Raw genomic sequence first — 17,968 nt, forward strand, 5'->3', positions numbered from 1 at the left:
GGCCCCTGCCCACTAGATGCCAGTGACGTTCCCCTTCTCCCCCTGTTGTGACAACCCAAACTGTCTTCAGACAGTGCCACACAATCCCTGAGGGACAGATGGCCCCCAGTAAGGAACAACTGCTCTGAAGTCCTCCCTATCCTTAAAATACTTTGAACTTTGATCAAAACAGAAAGAATTCAGGAAATTCTGTACCATTTCTCATGAAAATCTTAATGTCAGTTATACTTTGCCCAATTGTACTACCCTTTAATCAACAAGTTCAGCCCCTTGTGCTTGCTCTCTAAATGTCCAGTTGCTATGACAGTCTTCTCCATCTGCTCAATCCCGTCCTTGCCATTTTTAGCTTGGCTTTGCGTCGGAGGAAACTACATTTCCCAGGCTCCCTTGTTCTTGAGTTTCTAGATGAGGTCAGCCAACGGGAGGTACTGGCAAAAGAGTGGGCCAGAGGAAAGAATCCAGGGCACTTCTCCCTTTCTCTGTTGTGACGATAGCTTCTGAGTCACCTCCGTGGCTCCTACTCTTGCTAACCAGCCCTTCCTCTGCTGTCCCTGCCATGGTTCCATCTTCTGCCAGGTGGTTCTGGATCCTGGGATCTGGTAACACCATCTCTGGCCCTCCAGTTCTAAAGGTGGTAGTGACTCCCCACAGTTGCTAATCTCTGGTTTACCTTGCCTTCCCATTCGGCTGCTTATTTCTTCCTTCATCTGTGTAAGCAATTGGTATGGACTGAATTTTGCTCCCCCCCCCGCCCCCCCCACCCCGTCCCTCCTCCCCACCCAATTCATATGTTTGGGCCTTAACCCTGAGTGTGGCTCTGTTTGGAAGTAATTAAGGTTAAATTAGGTCATAAGGGTGGAGCCCTGATCTGCTAGCATTAGTGTTTTAATGAGAGAAGACAATGGAGAGTTCTCTCTCTCTCTCTCTCTCTCTCTCTAATATTCATTGTTTAAGCCACTGAGTCTGTTGTATTTTGTTACAGCAGCCCTGGCTGACCAATACAGCAATTCCCTGCATTGTATTTCTGTTGTTTGAAATAGCTAAGAGAGTTTTATGCTTTCCTGCTTACCCTGACACAGCTCTTTATATCACTGATACCATAAAATGTTTACCATAAAATATCCTAATATGTGCCTGACACTATGCAAAAGGCACTTCCATATTCATTTCCTTATCTATTTCTCCCAACAACACTGGGCAAAATGACATGACATAAGGAGCCCAGGTTTCAAGTCACTTAAACTGAATCACAACTCCTGCAGTTGCTGGCTGCACGACCTAAGAAAAGTTAGTTAAGCCCATTCATCTCTGGTTTCCGTGTCTGTAAAGTGGGCCAAACAATAGTACTAACCTAAGAGGGTTGTTCTGGATTAAATGAATTACTCTATGCAAGGTGCTTTGATTATTTTTAGGCACACAGGGCACACAGCATGCTCTCAATAAATCTAAGTATTAGTTTTAGCTATAGTTTGCTGAGCACCTATTGTGTGGTAAGCACTGTGATAGGTACAGGGGACATAAAGACAAATAACAATCAATGCCCTCAAAAAGTTGCAGTATACTAACAGAGACAAACACATGAACAGGTGATTAAAATAAAATATGGCAAGTACATTAATAGACATATGGGAAAGCCAAATAGAGCATGATCCATTTGGGAGGCAATTGTTTGGGAGGTTTGGAAGGCAAATGTCAAGGTTTGGATCCCAGTTCTGCCAACCACTAATGGCTTTACTCTAGGCATGTTACCTAACTTCACAGACGTCTCTATTTTCTTCCCTGCCAAATGAGGATAATAGTATCTAGTTCATAAGCATGTGGTAAGAAGAAATACGACAATAAAATTAGTTTCTGGTATAGTTCTCAGGTGATGACAGGTGCTCGGAAAAGGATAGTTATCTTTATCAGCAACAGGCGAGCACAGAATTAGGTTGCCCAACCCAGCCCAGTATGCACCCCCTGCCCCCCGTTTCCCACTCCTTTCCCACTCTGATCCATTTGATAATGACTGCCTTTCTTTCCCTTCCTCCTCAGAAGAGGAGATTAAGTCTACCCTACTTGTCTAGTCTGAGTACAGATAAGCACAACCGCTTCAGAAAATTTCTTGGACAGAACCCATTAAATCTAAATATACAAATACAAAGCTATCCCACCCCTGCATACCTATCCAGAAATCAGTACCTATAAGCACCAAAAGATATAAAAGAATGTTTACAGCAACTTTATTCATACTAGCACCAAATTGGAAGCAAACCCAACACCCATCAAGAGGAGAGTGGGTAAATACATTGTAATATATTCATATACGATGGAATTTTACAGAGCAATGAGAACAAACTAGAGTTGCATACAATAATATAGGCGAATCTCACAAACAAAATGTTGAGTAAAAAGAGTACCTACTTTACTATTTCATTTATAGAAAGTTCAGGAGTAAGCAAAATGAATCTATGGCCATAGAGATCAGAAGAGTGGTTACCTTTGGGGAGGTACTTGCCGAGAGCAGTGATATACTGGTAAACGATTACCAACACACTCTCAAAAAAAAGAAAAAAAAAATCTTGATTTTACAGCATTTTCCAATTTCCATGGTATCAATCCTCCCACCACAGTGGATTTCAAGCTACCAATGTGATGTCACTGAGCACATGTTATATATACAGTCTGCCCTGGAGAGCTGGTGTGAGCCAGCTCCAGCACATCAGAATAAAGGGGCATTCAGGTGTGCTGAAAATGTTCTATATCTTGATCTAGAAAGTGCTTACACAGGTGGAGTCTTAAGATTTGTTCTCTTTATTGCGTGTATATTATACCTAAATAAAAAGTAAAATGTAAAAATGCCTGTAAGAACTAGAAAGATAAAAGCAGTTATATCCATGTCCCAGAGGAAGATCCAAAGAGGTACCAGAGATTCGTGGGAGGGATGGGGTGGCTGGGTGATAGACATTGGGGAGGGTATGTGCTACGGTGAGCGCTGTGAATTGTGCAAGACTGTTGAATCACAGTTCTGTACTTCTGAAACAAATAACGCAACATATTTTAAGAAAAAAGAAAAAGAAGAAGCTAACAGGAGAGGAAGAAAAGGGGAGTATGTCAGAGGGGGAGACAAACCATGAGAGATGATGGACTCTGAAAAACAAACTGAGGGTTCTAGAGGGGAGGGGGGTAGGGGGATGGGTTAGCCTGGTGATGGGTATTGAGGAGGGCACGTTCTGCATGGAGCACTGGGTGTTATGCACAAACAATGAATCATGGAACACTGCACCAAAAACTAATGATGTAATATATGGTGATTAACATAACAATAAAAAATTAAAAAAAAAAAAAGGCAGCACTCAGATCTTCTTGCCCCACCCCTGCCTCAATAGCTAGGAGAAAAAAGAGATACCATTAGTAAAGAGTAGCACAAACAGAAAAGAGATGCTGACTCTTTCAGCTGGGCCACTCTCAATTTTTTCAACTTGAGGTTCAACTTAATGTTATCACCAATGGTTGATATACCACACAAAAGAGAGCGTTGCTTCTGAAAAGCCCAGATCCACTGCTTTAACTAACTATGGCACTATCTGTCCCTTAGCAATGAAGATTAATCCACTGGGTGGCTCCAGATGAATGTTTTAAGCACAGTACCACCTGAACACAATGATCAGACATGGAAATACACCAGCATAAACAAGGTTACTTTTATTTTTAGTAAAAATAACATTCATATCATTTTCCTTGTGTCATTCACATCTTAAATATGTTCAATGTGTCTGGAAGATACCTGTGATCTAGCTAAATGAGACATTTTAATGAGACAGCTGCTCCTAATGTGTACAGCACTCGTATATTTAAAGTTACAAAACCAAAGCAAAATGTTAAAGGGGCTTGATGGATGATAGCTCGACACATCCACAGATTCATTTGCTCCCAATCTGGCAGTACAGGACCATAGAAAATACCAGACCAAGTACCTAGAAAATAAAATAACAAGATTAACATGGAATTTAAAATGCTGGAGACATTATAAATAGACAGAAAGAACATTACACATGAAAAGATTCTGGCTCCTGACAATTCTAATCTTATTTATCTAAGTCATCTCTCTGCTTGGGAAATTGGAGCCTCCAGTGGGACAAAAGAGCATTGGGAAAGCTCTCTGAGTATTTTTGTGTTTTAATCAGACTTTTTAGCTAGCCAATCCGCTTCTAACTGGCCCTGTTTGGGCAGTATTGGCTGCCCCCAGAGCACCCCATCCTTCTCAAACACACACACCCTTCTGTGGGGCATCTACCCTGGAGCTCTGGAGAACTCAGGCCTCTGGGGGCTAAATATACCTACTGCTTCCATGGAAGGGTTATATGATCATCTGGTTTAGATCATGTGCATAAAATCAAGGAGTCTAGAATTTCTCCTGCCATATTTTTAGGCATTGCCAAGAGGAATGAAGAAAGTCACTTTTTTTTTTTCTTAAAAAGCTTCTAAATCTATGGGGAATAGTTTAATTCAGGAATTTCCTTTGAAGTGAAAAAGCACAGCTGAAAACCTGGGGCATAATTTCCATCTCGTTAAATGGCTCTCCCAAGAATGAGGGGGCCCAAAACGTGCCCTCCTTGACTCTGCAGTCAGTGCCTGGTCCTGCTGTGGCTTCGATGCAGAAATGATGGAAAGGACCCATGTGTATTACAGATGGAAAGTTTCCTCCCCACCAGAGGCAGGAGGGGAGTGAGGTGCCATTTATGCTGAGTCATCCCAAGTGTTCCTACTGTACTGAGGCATCCTGCTTACTAATTCTTCCCTGGAAATGCATTTCAAACTAGAACTCCTGCCCAATATTTATTCCTTCTTAAAAACAAAACAGTAGATACCAATTCTCTGCAAAAATAATGTTTCATCCATAACATTCTTTTAGAATGACCTGGAAAAGCCCTGAAATTTCTTTTTTTTTCTTTTTCTTTTTTCTTTTTTTCCCTTGGTCCCAAGCCTTCAGTCTGGGAGACAAGTATCAGGGAAGAGGAAAGAAAATGGGCAAAAAATAAATTAACTAATTATTAATTAAAGAAAGAAAGAAAATGGCCAAAATATTGGGATAAGGCAACTCTCTATTGTCGTTCACTGTCACATCCTTGAAATAGAAGTCCACCATTCATCAGCAGAGTAGACAGTTAATATCACACTTTCTTGCATTGGAAAAGATAATTTACCACTGTTCATAAAAACAGAAATAATTAAAAGAGATTCATCACATAGTGATGTATGCTAAGACTTGGGATAAATGTGCTAAGTAGTGTGCATGAGTTTCCATATTCTCAGGCAGTCCAAAAAATGTTATAAAATTCTCATTTCCCTCTCTCTCTCTCTGTTCCTAGGACCTCCTGTCAAGATAATGTTTATCCTACACAGTGATGACGATCAATGTCAATGGCTTTTTTTTCCCCCCAAATTAAAATGAGGAGTGGAAGTGCTGCTCACTTTTTGTGCTGTTATGTTGTGTAGTCAAGTAAGGAGACATACGATAGTCTGGTTAGTCAATGCTGAATAATGAGAATTCCAATGTCTAGAGATGAAATTTTCTTACAAAATAAAGCATTTTGCATAGATGCCTGACATCCTATCTGAGAAAAATCCCTCAGGGATGTGGTCTTAACAGAGCCCTGAAAATAACTATTGGCCCAGTCCCTCACAGCCTGGGCCTAAGCAGATTATCATCAGAGGTCTAAATGTCAGAGGGTGATTTTTTCGTGTGATATTTGCCTATGGAAATAGTTTGAATATATTTTCTGCAGGAAGACATTTGTTTCTATTTCCTTCTCAAAAATAGTTATTAGAGGGATTTTTCTCTCTATGTATATTTGTGTTTTCTTGAATTTGAATTTGGGAAACAGAATGGATAAAGGCCTGTTAGGCAACTAGTATTAATGCCTATAAGACAGACTAATGCACATTTTTTGGATATAGTTTTATAGACTGGATATTTTCAAAGCTCCTTTTTGAATTAAAAGAGAGGGAATATAAAATGATTTTTTTCTCTTCAAATCCTAGAGGGAAGGCAGGTTTTAGATTGAGGGAGTGAACAGCACAAAATGGCAAACTGTTCTTTGAACCAACTCTTTGCTATATACTACTGTATAAATTCCATACCTATAAATTACTCCATGGTAAATTACTCTACTAAGGTTTTTTCCTATACATGTCTTTAGAACAACCAGTAAGATATCTAAATATGTAACAAACACATGGGATATACCAATTTCACAAAATACTGAAATGCTATTCCTCTTGTAATCTTATTTTCCATTAGATGTACTTAGATTCTTGGCAATGCCTTTGGCTATGATATGAGAGACATCAATCTCCCCAGTTGATTATGTTCTTATTTTCTCCGGATTTGCTTCCAAGAAGTTTCTTAAAAGCATCAGTGGTTTGTAGCCAGTCATAGTCAATTGTCTGAATTCAAGTCTAACATGGATTTGACACTTCTATTGACACTTACACAGAATACCTCATTCAAAGCCTGATCTTTCTATCATTCATTTAAAGTATACTCCACCAACATATATGTACGTGTGTTTTATGCTTATAAATGTACGAGTACATCTGTGTGTGATTCCTTACTCATCTCTACAACTATTAGCTCATTATTTCTAAACTTGCATGAACCCAAAATACAAAGCAAAGCAGCAAAGGACATTTTACAAAAGGCAGAATCGAAAGAGAAGCAGACCCAGTGCATAGCACCATTTGACGTACATCATATATCAGACAAAAAGAAAGTTATCCATATCTACTGACACAGAATGTGTCATACTTAGACCTATTAATTTGGACTGCAAGGAAGTAATACTCAACAGCCCAACTTGCTGTTCAAACTCTACTAGTAACCTAAAAGACCACTTAGAACACTAAATTGCTTCAATCCCAGCTAAAATTCCTCTCTGTTCGGTAAAGTAGCACAAGTAAGAGGTAGAAAGCTACCAGAAATCCCAGGGAGGACATTGTATAGCAATCTACGAGAGTGAAGCAGAAGTTACTCATTTGACCTAGCCAGCCCTGAGCGGTAGGAAGCAGGAAGACACCTTACACGTTATTAGGATTCTTAACAATGTCCTGACAGGGGATCAAGAGTGAATTGACTCACTTGATATCTAAATTAGCCAAGATCTGGAATGATTCCAAAAATGCTTCTCTGAAATAGTTTTAGTTCATCTTTTTTAGCAAAGAATTTTAGGCCATGTACAAAGCATCTTCAGGTTCTTAAAAAAGTCATGTCAAGAAAATCCATCAAGAAAAAATCCTATACAGGTTTATAAAAGTCTACAGGACTTTTTTTCAACACCAATAATTAAAATGATGAGAGTAATTATATAAATCTCAAATTTCCTTTAAAACTTCAAGTGAGCCCATAGTCTTTAAGGCACCTGTCTCTAGTTTTTAAAAACTGTCAGATTTCTTTAGACGGAACAGCAGGAAAAGAGCTCCCCACACTCTTGAGTTTTTATGTTCTGCTTCAAAATCGGGAAGAGAGATAAGAAATTGTAAAGGTCATGTTTTGGTTTTGTTTGGTGCTTTTTCTTCTAACTTCAGGAAACTTTAACTCTTGGGCTAGTTTTCAACAGGAAAAGGATATCTGGGACTAAGAACTGTGTAAGTTAATTCAATTTTTGTTTCCCAGTGGAGAGATCATTCATAAATAATGGTTTCAGCCCTGCTCAATTGATAGATTATAATCCTCTCCCCAGACTGAAGACTGCTAGAACAAAATGCTAGACCTTGGGCAGTTGGCACCCAGTGTTTTTCTCAAGCACCTTGTTTATATTTGGTTTACTATAAATATTTGTTGGAATTAATGAATAAACAAGGGAATGAATAAAGAGCCAACAATACAAGGTTATACTGTACCTCAATAGCCACCAGTCCAAATGCTATTCCAATAACAATGAGAAAATGTTTGGCAACTATTTCTTTTATGAAAGAAATGCATGGCTGTTAAAAAAAAACATAAAAAGTTACATTTAATCAAAATTTTGGCCTCATTTTAATTAAGATTGTTTCCCCCCCATTGGGTTGACTTTTTATATTGCTACAGAGGAACAGTCAACAAAAAGGAATTGGCTTATTTCACTCTGCCATTCCACCATGCGACACTCCACCCCGCTCCAAAAGGTTGTTAATTGTGGCTTGTTCATACGTTAGAAAGCACCGAGAAGTAAAATTTTGCTTCAACTATCTCATTGATAAATCTAGGGATCTTTAGGTATAAGGAATAATTTTATCCTAACTTTCAATTATTCATTTTAGAACTAGTATCACTTTGTGTATTTTTAAGCTTGTAATCTGCAGCAAAGAGTTCCCTGGTTGGGGTTTCAGCTAATTAGAGCACAAATTTTCCATTTTTAAAACAAGGTTTTTAAAAAAAGGCCTTAATAATTTATATCAGGGTTATTTTTACTTTAAAACGGAAAAAAATTATTATGTCCACTATTTTGTCTTTACTTCAGATAAAAATGAGAATTTAGAAACTAGCCTCTCTGCCACATTTGTTGAAATATGTTCAAACTAGCATGCAATTTCAAGCTTATAACATTTCAGACCAGACCTAAAAATTCTAACAATTGTAAATTATATGGATAATTTTCAAAATGGAAAAATACTACACAATGTAATAGTGGTATTACCTGTATTGCCAGAAAATATATCATCCCTGTGATAGTCTTATATGCACAGAGGGCTAACAAAATATTGCTATGGTTAATAAAATAGAAGTTCTCCATAAGGCTGAGTAAAACAGTCTTTTCCCTCTCATTCTTGAATGTAATGGGTTTCTCCATTCACATCTGATCCAAAGTGGTAAATATTAGAGTAAATTATTATGTCATTTAGGGTTAACTATGAGATTAATGATCTTATCTACTGAGTCACATTCATTATATTTGAGGAGTTTTCTCCCCCTTTCCCCTGCAGATAACCAGGTTATCCTGGCAAAAGGGGGAGGGGGGAGAAATGTGAATTATGGCCATTCCAGATTTCTTATTTTTCCAGACTTCTTGCAAATGACACAAGGCAGATGGAAGTAGTTTATGAATTTATGACCCTCCTTTTGGGAAACTGGTGCAGCTATCAGCCTATCTTCTGCTGAATTATGTGTGAATTTGGAGGGAATATCTATTACTTTTTAGGATAAAAAAAATCTATCCTGTGGAAAAACATCTTTGAATTGAATCTTTAACAGGCAACAAATAAAAATCTGCAACTGAATTTACTAATGTCCTCATCATCCTAAGTGGCAACTGCATTCATTTACACCATATTTATTTCCCCTCTTTCCTCGCAGATATCACATCACTAAACTAGGTCGGGAGGAATATAAAAAGTAAGAATGAAACTGTTTAATGATACTACTTTGATAATAAAAAACATGGTTGCTCTGTAGTCTGGTTGGGATAACTTCTCCCCTTGAATTATGTTAAGTACAAGTAACAGCAATTCCCCTTTAGAACAGAGTCTCCTGATTTTTGATGAGATTAGCAAAAGGAATGTGACAGCCAGTGGGAGAGAAATTTCCCCCAAGATACTTTCTACTTCCTACTATATAATTAACCTCAGTAGCCATTACTACACCAATGTCAAAATGAAAATAATCTTCAGGTATTACAGAAATCAATTCATTGACATATAATAGCTTTTATGCATCTTTCTCTCAACTAGATTATAATCTCTTGGAGGGTCCAGAAGTATGTGTGATTTTAGCAAGGGCCTGTCTGATACATAGTGAGCACTGAAGAATAGCAGCAAATAAATGAAATATTAATATCAATTATCATTTTCCTATGCATTCCTCCCAAGCAGAAGGAACAATTTATGTAAAGCCCTGTGGTAAGGGATAGATATTACATCTGTGAACCCTGAAGACTGTGTTAGATAGGGTCATGTAATACCTTGTCCCTATCTAAGAAACACCAAATAATTCGTTGAAATGAAGTTGCCTAGTTTTCTTTCTCTCTTCATTATTTGAGCAACAGCTCCATGAGTGCAGACATTGTGCCTGTCAGGAATGGATTTCCAGTGGCTGGTAAAAGGCCTGGCCCATAGGAGGTGGTCAGTCATATTTGATGAATTAAGCAATAATAAGAAATATAACATTCACATATTGACATCTACAAGTGACATAAATATGACATCTACAGTACATAAAAGACAAACCCAGCTTTTCAATTGACTTTAAATGTCTGAGGCAACTTCTCAATTGGAGCAATAATTAGGCAAATTGATTGATAACACTTAACATCCAGAGCCAAACCCCTAAAGGTCAAGTCTTTATACCTACACAATTACTTGAGAAAAGGAACCTTTGATAAGAAAAAGGAATTTTTATTTTGCAAACTAAAGTGAAAATATGGATTTCTAGGATTTATGTTAAAAAAGAAAAAGTAGAGAAGAATAATGATTAAAGTCATTAATCATTAATGAGGATGAGATAACTTTCATCAGTTAGCTTGTACTTTCCTTCTCCTTGCAGTGGATTTCTTTGATCTATTAATGTTGACTTTAAATGATATCAGACTCACAGAAAAAAACGAAATTCTTTCACTTTTTTATATCTGCTTTTATCTTTAAATTTTTGGGTGGGGGTAAATTCCTGGGACGTTTATATCATTATTCCTATTGTATTTGCTTGCAATTTAATTTTTTTTGTAAAGACTCATTGTGGAAAAAAATCAACAGAACCATTTACCGTGTCAAATTTGATTTGTTCTCACCTGTTGGTAAACATGTTTGCCTTCATACATCACACAAGAAGAATCTGACGAACTTGGACATTCACATGACACAGAATTCTGCTGAAAATTATCTCCCCAGTCAGCAGCTCCATTGACCAAACCGCAGCATTTAAACTGTTTAATGAAAAGTAGATATAAAAAAACAATCACCAAAGAAGATAAAAAAAAAAAACATTGTTAATACATTGAATCCTATTTTTCTGAAACTATTATTAAGGTGTTTCCTATACTAAAATGTCATGTAAATCACCTCACCAACTTCTCTGGATGTAGAAGCAAAAATGAAGGAATCTTCCATTTTGGTCTTAATATTAATGAAGGAAAAATAGGATTGCAGATGCACAAGTCTGAGGAAGTTGGAGAAAAGATGAAAAATTCACCTAGTTTTAAATGATAAAAGAGAGGGGCTGAATCAGATCTACGTATCCTAGATTTGGGGAAAGAAGCTTCCAAAGAGTTCATGAGAAAATCAAGTTCTCTTTAAAGAACTTTTGTTCAAAAGAGATGAGAGGTTTTAAAAAGATGAAATTTCCACCTCATGATCTTTGATCATTTTTGGAGGAGAGGAGGAAAAGAGTGAGAGGCTTCTCAAAGGCCAAAGAAGATGCTTAGTGAGCCTCCCGTGAGCCTGAATTTTATATGGATATCCGCAAAATGGGGGAGGGATGCAAATGAAGGATGAAGCTCTTAAAATAATGTCAAGGAAGTCCCAGAATATACTGAAATGTGGGCAAACACTTAAGGAATCTATGGTCATGTTTTGGGAAGGAAAAACAAGGAAGCAATAAACCCAATGATTCAGGGTATATGGCACATCATATGATTAGATGAAAGAGAGAAGTAACTGTCCCTCATCTTGTTCTATTTAATCTATTAGAGAGACAACTCTTCATGAAGAAAAGGTAGAAAAAAATTGCTGAAGAAAATAGAACCAAGACTACATGGTTTTCTAGGCTCAGATGCATTATAATGCCAGGATATCGAGAAAACTTCCACTTACTGGCTGGGTGACCGCATTACCCCCATTACTTAACCTCTCTGTGCCACAGTTTCTTCATCTGTAAAATGCAGATAATACTAGTTGCTCACAGTATATGTAAGTCGTAGATTTGTTGTAAAGAAAAAAATGGGAAAATTCTTGTGAAGATATGAAGTGCTTAGCCCAGTGCCTGGCTTGTAGAAAGTACTCAGTATGTGTTAGCTATTGTTGTTGTTATTTTGTGGTGGTGGCTGCTATTTCCATTATGCTCTGTTCAACACTGATATGAATAATTCAGATAAATATTTGGAAAGTACCTTTTCAACTCTGTAGTGGATATAGAGCTGACAGTGACGATTAACGCTTTGGGGAATGGAATCAAGTTCCAAAGTTAGTTCAAACAATGAACTCAAACCAACAAGTTCAGTGGAAGTAGATATAAAGTCTTGCACTTCGGCTCAAAGCCTTAATTGTACAAATATATGACTCAGCAGACATTCATATGACAAAGAGTGAGAGATTTCAGTTGGCCCCAAAGTCAATCAATAGGAGCAAAGAGGGCAATCTTGAAATAACTTCCTTTCCTGTTTCCATGGTAGACATGATTAATTGCTCATGCTTTCTGATTAAATAATCTTGAATAATATTAATTGATATAGACAGCCAGATTTTTTTTTAAAGCCCCATTAGATGCACTCACAGATCAGTCCATATCTGACACCCAATATACCTCAGGATTCCTTAGGGAGGCTTAGAAACAGAAGACACGGTAGGAGGTAGAAAGGCTAAACTTGGTATGATATCTGGTCACCAGATCAGATGTGAGAGAATTCGAGGAAGAAGTTGGTCAGGATTTGTTGAAAGTGTTATCACAGCTGGCTGACCAAGGCACTGCACAGTGAATAATACAACAACCTCTAGACAAAGAGTCATCACCAAGAATCCAAGAGGAGCACATTCCATTAGTATGTTAGCAGAGAATTCATGGGAGGAATTCTCTGAAATCCAAAGAGAAAACCACTTTGTATCTACAACTTCTATCCATGTGTGGGTGGGGCCGCAAGTCATCCAGCCAGAGTTTGGTGTAGGATTCTTTTTCCAAAAGAGCATTACTAAAAAGGAAAAGCCCTGGTGGAGAGAGGAAGGAGGGAGGGACGGAGCGAGGGGGATGCACAAAGTGGATCATCAGGAGCGGATGTAATATGGGATGCTTTCCCACTGCACATGATTCAGCTCTGTAGAAATGAGCCCGGCGCCCCACCCCCCTGTCACTCCCACTCTGACCCCATGCATTGGAAGAAAGAAAGGAAGAGAAGATGAGAGAAAGAGAGAGAGGGAGAGAGGGAGAAAGCAAGGGAGGGAGAGAGGGAGGGAGGGAGAGAGCAAGGGAGGGAGGGAAGGAAGGAAGGAAGGAAGGAAGGAAGGAAGGAAGGAAGGAACTCAAAATGGGCATTAAAAAAGAACTATAGTTCTATGAACATAGGAAGCTTCAGGCATAAGATTAGTGTACAAGAATGGAAGTAATTCAGAACTGTGCCACAATAAACAGAACATTTAGAATCCCGTGGTTGGTACCGAGACCTTGGATATCAGGGACAATGTGCAGCAAGTGTGATTCAGGACTCAATCCAGAGATCCAGTGGTTACCTATAGTACATTTTGTCTTAGGTCAACCACCAGGGAGGATCAAGGATGGTCAGTCCCACCCAGGGGAAGAACTGAGTTGCTTAAATTCTTCCTGCTTTAAACCTGGATTGATCTGGGCTCCAGAGTGGGATGCTAGAGGGGAGAGGATCAAGAAATGCAGCTATTGGGGAAGCTGGGAAAAGCACACCCCAGAGGAAGTGAAACAGAGACTGACTACTATCAGGTTTCAGCTCTTGGAAATGATGCTTTAAGCAGAATTTTTACAAGCTGGAGTCTATTCAAACAGGAACTGGGGAATGCTCTGGAAAAAAAAAAAAGTCATCTGATAAATAGTTCAAGAAACTAAGGATGTTTCAACTTAAAAAGCAAAGCTTTTAGAAGTCATACGATAGCCATTGTCAAAGTAAAAGTGGCAATGTGCCGAAGCATCAGTAGATTTTCTTTTTCCTCTGAAAGTCCAGAAGGAAGAACGAGGACTAAATGATGTAAATCCTAGGGAGTCAGGTTTTGTTTCAAACTAAGAATGAACATACTAATCATCAGCCTTAGATATAAATGGGATAGGATGGGCAAAAACTGATGAACTTTCAATTCTTCAATGTTTAGAGAGTGGATGAACATAAATATAAAATACTTCAATCAGTGAGAAGTCAAGTTAAAGGCCCTACAAAGTCCAACTGTCCTCTGAGATTCTGAGAATTTCCCTAACACGTGAACTGAATGCTACATGTAGTTCATACAATGGGAATTCTGAATGAAGAAGGAGTGATTAGGAGTTTCACAGAGTAAGTAGTACTGTAGTCAAGCCTTGAAGTACACGTAGTATTTGGGAAGAAAGAGAAAAGTGTTAGTATTTTCCACAAGAGAGAATGATGCCAAGATAGGAAGGCAGAATTGTTTAAGGGATCCTGAGTAGAGGAACGTGACTGGACTAGAGTGGAGGGTTTTTGTTTTGTTTTTGTTTGTTTTATTCTTATGGAGTAGTGTTCACTAATATTAAAATACTGGGTAAGAGCCAGAGAGTATAATCCCTTCAACGCCTGCCCAAGTTTTGACTTTACCCTAAAGACAGAGAAGCAACTTCAATAAGTAAATAAGGGAGGGGCTGGTATACCAATTAAAAAAAAAAAATAGTCAGACAACTGGGTTCAAATTCCAATCTCATTACTCATTAGCTGTCAGACCCCTCCAAGACCTAACCTCTTTATCTATAAAAGAGGGATAATAAAGATAATACGATCCCTCTCAAAGAGTTGTCATAAAAATTAAGTGAGCTACTGAGTGTAAGGCCTAGTACATATTAAGTGGCAATAAATGATACCTGTAGTTATTTTTATGACAGAGTGGGGCAGACATGGAGGCAGAGAGAAAGAGGGAGAGACTTTCCAAGTGCCCCAAACACACTCTCCCGCTGGATGGTAAATATGAAACAACTATTGATTTGGTCCAATTGAGGCTTAACTGGTCATAAACGTATCTTCTTAATCTCTGTCCTTCTAAACTGCTTCAGAGCTTTATAAGAAGCTGGAAACAAAGTTAGAAATATTCTTGGATGTCTCTTATTGCCCAGTGACAGAATAGTCAAAATCTGCAAAATGGAGACATGTTTTTATGTTAAGGAATACACCTGTTAAAAGTTAAGTAAACATAAAACCGACGCCCAATTCCCCAAATGGCCTATAAGTTCCAATTACCTTTTCTTGAAATTCCTTCAGGGCTTTCTGGAAGGCTTGGGCCTCCTCACCTGTTCCACTTAAGAGCTTTATATTTTGAGAGACAGTCTCATTCAGGATGCGCTCGGACTGAAAATTGAAAAGCATTGTTAAATTATTCATGCCAGAAGGTAGTATTTTGATTTTTCAGACTTTTGCAAAATTATCGAACATCATGTGTACATACGTCAGATTTGAAAGTAGCTCCTAAGACACCTGCTGCCACCTGCAGGAGCAGGATCAAAAGCAAGCCCACGAAAAACTGAAGGAAAAAAAAGAAATGGAATACACATTATCCCCAGCGCATTCAGTCACATCTTGGGACATTTGGGCTTCGCACTTTTTTTCCTGCAATCGGGACTGTATTACAGTTGGAATAATAACCGCGTTCCTCCTTTATTCTACCCTTGGCCTCAAAAAGCCAATTTGGGGGCCATTAGTAGTCAAAAAATTTTGCTTCAAACACTGACCAAGCAAAGTGGTTAAAACAAAAATTTATTGATAGGACTGTAGGCATCAATGTGATGTTGAATGGAGGGAAGTTTGAACATTTAGATGCAATTATCTGAATATTATCTTCCTACTTCTTTCTCTCCATCAAACACAAACTCGCACAAACTCTAAAACAAACCTCAGAAGTGAGTTCAAAACAAGTTTTCTACGGCTAGCAGAATCACCCGGGATCTCGCTATAAATGTACACTCCTGGAACCTGTCTCAGATCTACCAAATGATAACTTTTTAAAAAATTTTTTATTGTTATGTTAATCACCATACATGACATCATTAGTTCTTGATGTAGGGTTCCATGATTCGTTGTTTGTGCATAACACCCAGTGCTCCACGCAGAACGTGCCCTCCTGAATACCGATCACCAGGCTGACCCATCCCCCCACCCTTCCAAATTATAACTTTAAAGAATGCAGCCCTTAAGTTGGCTTTTCTCTCTTTAAAACAAGCTCCTCGAAAAATTAAATCTCCCAAAGTGCAAATGAGGCCTTATTGACCAAAAGGCAACCACTAGGGATACTATTAAAATCCTGTTAAGCTCTGTCTCTACCTCCCCTCATACTACACAAACTGTTACAAAATATCTTTCAGGGACAGACACAATACTTACTCTATGAGAGAAACAAGCTTAAACGAGCTCTGTAAATGCTAATGTTAGGTTTTATCTAATAAATGTGTCATGATCTTTTTCCAAATTTTTTTTCTACATCCATATATTATTTTCTACTGTGCATGTTAAAAGTAAATGTTTGTGGGTTATCCCAACCCAATCCATCTTCCTTGAAGCTTTCTAAGTGACAAATCTGATTACCTCCCTCTTTTATGATTTTGTTAACGTGGAATATGATTTCCCATCATTTCCCATTTACTAAATTTACTAAATTCCCATTTCCCATCATTTACTAAAAACAGCCTCTGTCACACTCCAGCCATACCCAAGGCCTTGTCATACCCTAAACGTGCCAGCATCGTATGGCCAACCTCTCTCCCTGGAAAGCCCATCACCATCACCCCCTCACCCACACAAACACCTTTCTCACTTCTGTTTCCAGCTTGAAAGTTCTCTCCCCTACCCTTGTCCTCCTCTTCTTGGCCCATTCACACTGTAGCTAATGGTTGACTTGTCAGTCTTCCCTAATGGGTTCTAATTGTCTTAATGTCTATGTATCTTTTAGCACAGTGTCTGACATACAGCAGGTACTCAGTAAGAAGGAAAGAAGGAAGAAAGGAAGGAAGGAAGGAAAGAAGGAAGGAAGGGAGGAAGGAAGGAAGGAAAGGAGGAAGGAAGGGAGGAAGGAAGGAAGGGAGGAAGGAAAGGAGGAAGGAAGGGAGGAAGGAAAGGAGGAAGAAAGGAAGGGGAGGAAGAAAGGGAGGGAGGGAGGGAAGAAGGAAGGAAGGAAGGGAGGGAGGAAGGAATGAAGGAAGGAAAGAAGGAAGGAAGGAAGGAAGGAAGGAAGGAAGGAAGGAAGGGAGGAAGGAAAGGAGGAAGGAAGGGAGGAAGGAAGGGAGGAAGGAAAGGAGGAAGAAAGGAAGGGGAGGAAGAAAGGGAGGGAGGGAGGGAAGAAGGAAGGAAGGAAGGGAGGAAGGGAGGAAGGAAGGAAAGAAGGAAGGAAAGAAGGAAGGAAGGAAGGAAGGAAGGGAGGAAGGGAGGAAGGAAGGAAAGAAGGAAGGAAAGAAGGAAGGAAGGAAGGAAGGAAGGAAGGAAGGAAGGAAGGAAACAAGGAAGGAAGGACTAAAATTACTCAGGGCATCCTCTAATCTAAGCTAAAAAATATTAGCATCTATAATCAACTCCCCTAAACAAAAGTTAGAGTTTCATCAATCTTGGCAACTCCCTTTGACAGACAATGGGAATGGCAGACCATCCTCAGAAGCCCGAAGGCTGGGTATTGCGTTTTGTCTGGAGAACTCACCAAGAGAAGCATACAGCGGCTTTCTTTAATGGCGCCACAGCATCCCAGGAAACCCAGAATCATGATGGTAGACCCCACAGCAATCAAGATGTTCACAGAAATATAGGGGCTAGTGGCAAAATCCCCAGAGTTGAGAATCTGAAAATAAAAACGAGATTAATGACAGAAAATCCCTTTCTTCGATATCGGTTGTTCAACAAATAGACATTGGGTACTTAGTATGTGCCAGGCCCTATTCTGGCACCTTGAGATACTTCAGTGATCTACAGAAGCAAAAAAAATCCCGCTTTCCAGGAGCTTACGTTCTATTGGGGTGTTACTTATCCAACTTACATTTTTCTAAGATGATATATTGGATGCTGTGTGGAAGAAATGCAATAGGCTTTTAAAATGCCGATTATTTTTAAAAGCTTAGAAGGATAGGTACTTTCACCCATGATGTGACCTT

General features: G+C 38.8%; 1 protein-coding gene across 1 annotated transcript in view; it reads right to left on the bottom strand.

Annotated features, from left to right (window-relative positions):
- Nucleotides 1-3,669: 3,669 nt before the first annotated feature.
- The window catches only part of TSPAN8 (tetraspanin 8), a 29,403-nt gene continuing 15,104 nt past the window's right edge, over nt 3,670-17,968 (bottom strand). The window contains exons 3-8 of the mRNA XM_028110906.2: nt 17,521-17,658; nt 15,286-15,360; nt 15,081-15,188; nt 10,740-10,874; nt 7,882-7,965; nt 3,670-3,956 (exon numbers count right to left, since the gene is read on the bottom strand). Coding sequence (XP_027966707.1) covers nt 3,903-3,956; nt 7,882-7,965; nt 10,740-10,874; nt 15,081-15,188; nt 15,286-15,360; nt 17,521-17,658 — 594 coding nt within the window. The 3' untranslated portion in view covers nt 3,670-3,902. The remainder of the gene's footprint in view (nt 3,957-7,881; nt 7,966-10,739; nt 10,875-15,080; nt 15,189-15,285; nt 15,361-17,520; nt 17,659-17,968) is intronic.

The sequence above is a fragment of the Eumetopias jubatus genome, unplaced genomic scaffold (genome assembly GCF_037043125.1).
Source record: "Eumetopias jubatus isolate StellerSeaLion01/CBP00866 unplaced genomic scaffold, mEumJub1_p1.0 scaffold_8, whole genome shotgun sequence".
In the NCBI taxonomy this organism is placed as follows: domain Eukaryota; kingdom Metazoa; phylum Chordata; class Mammalia; order Carnivora; family Otariidae; genus Eumetopias; species Eumetopias jubatus.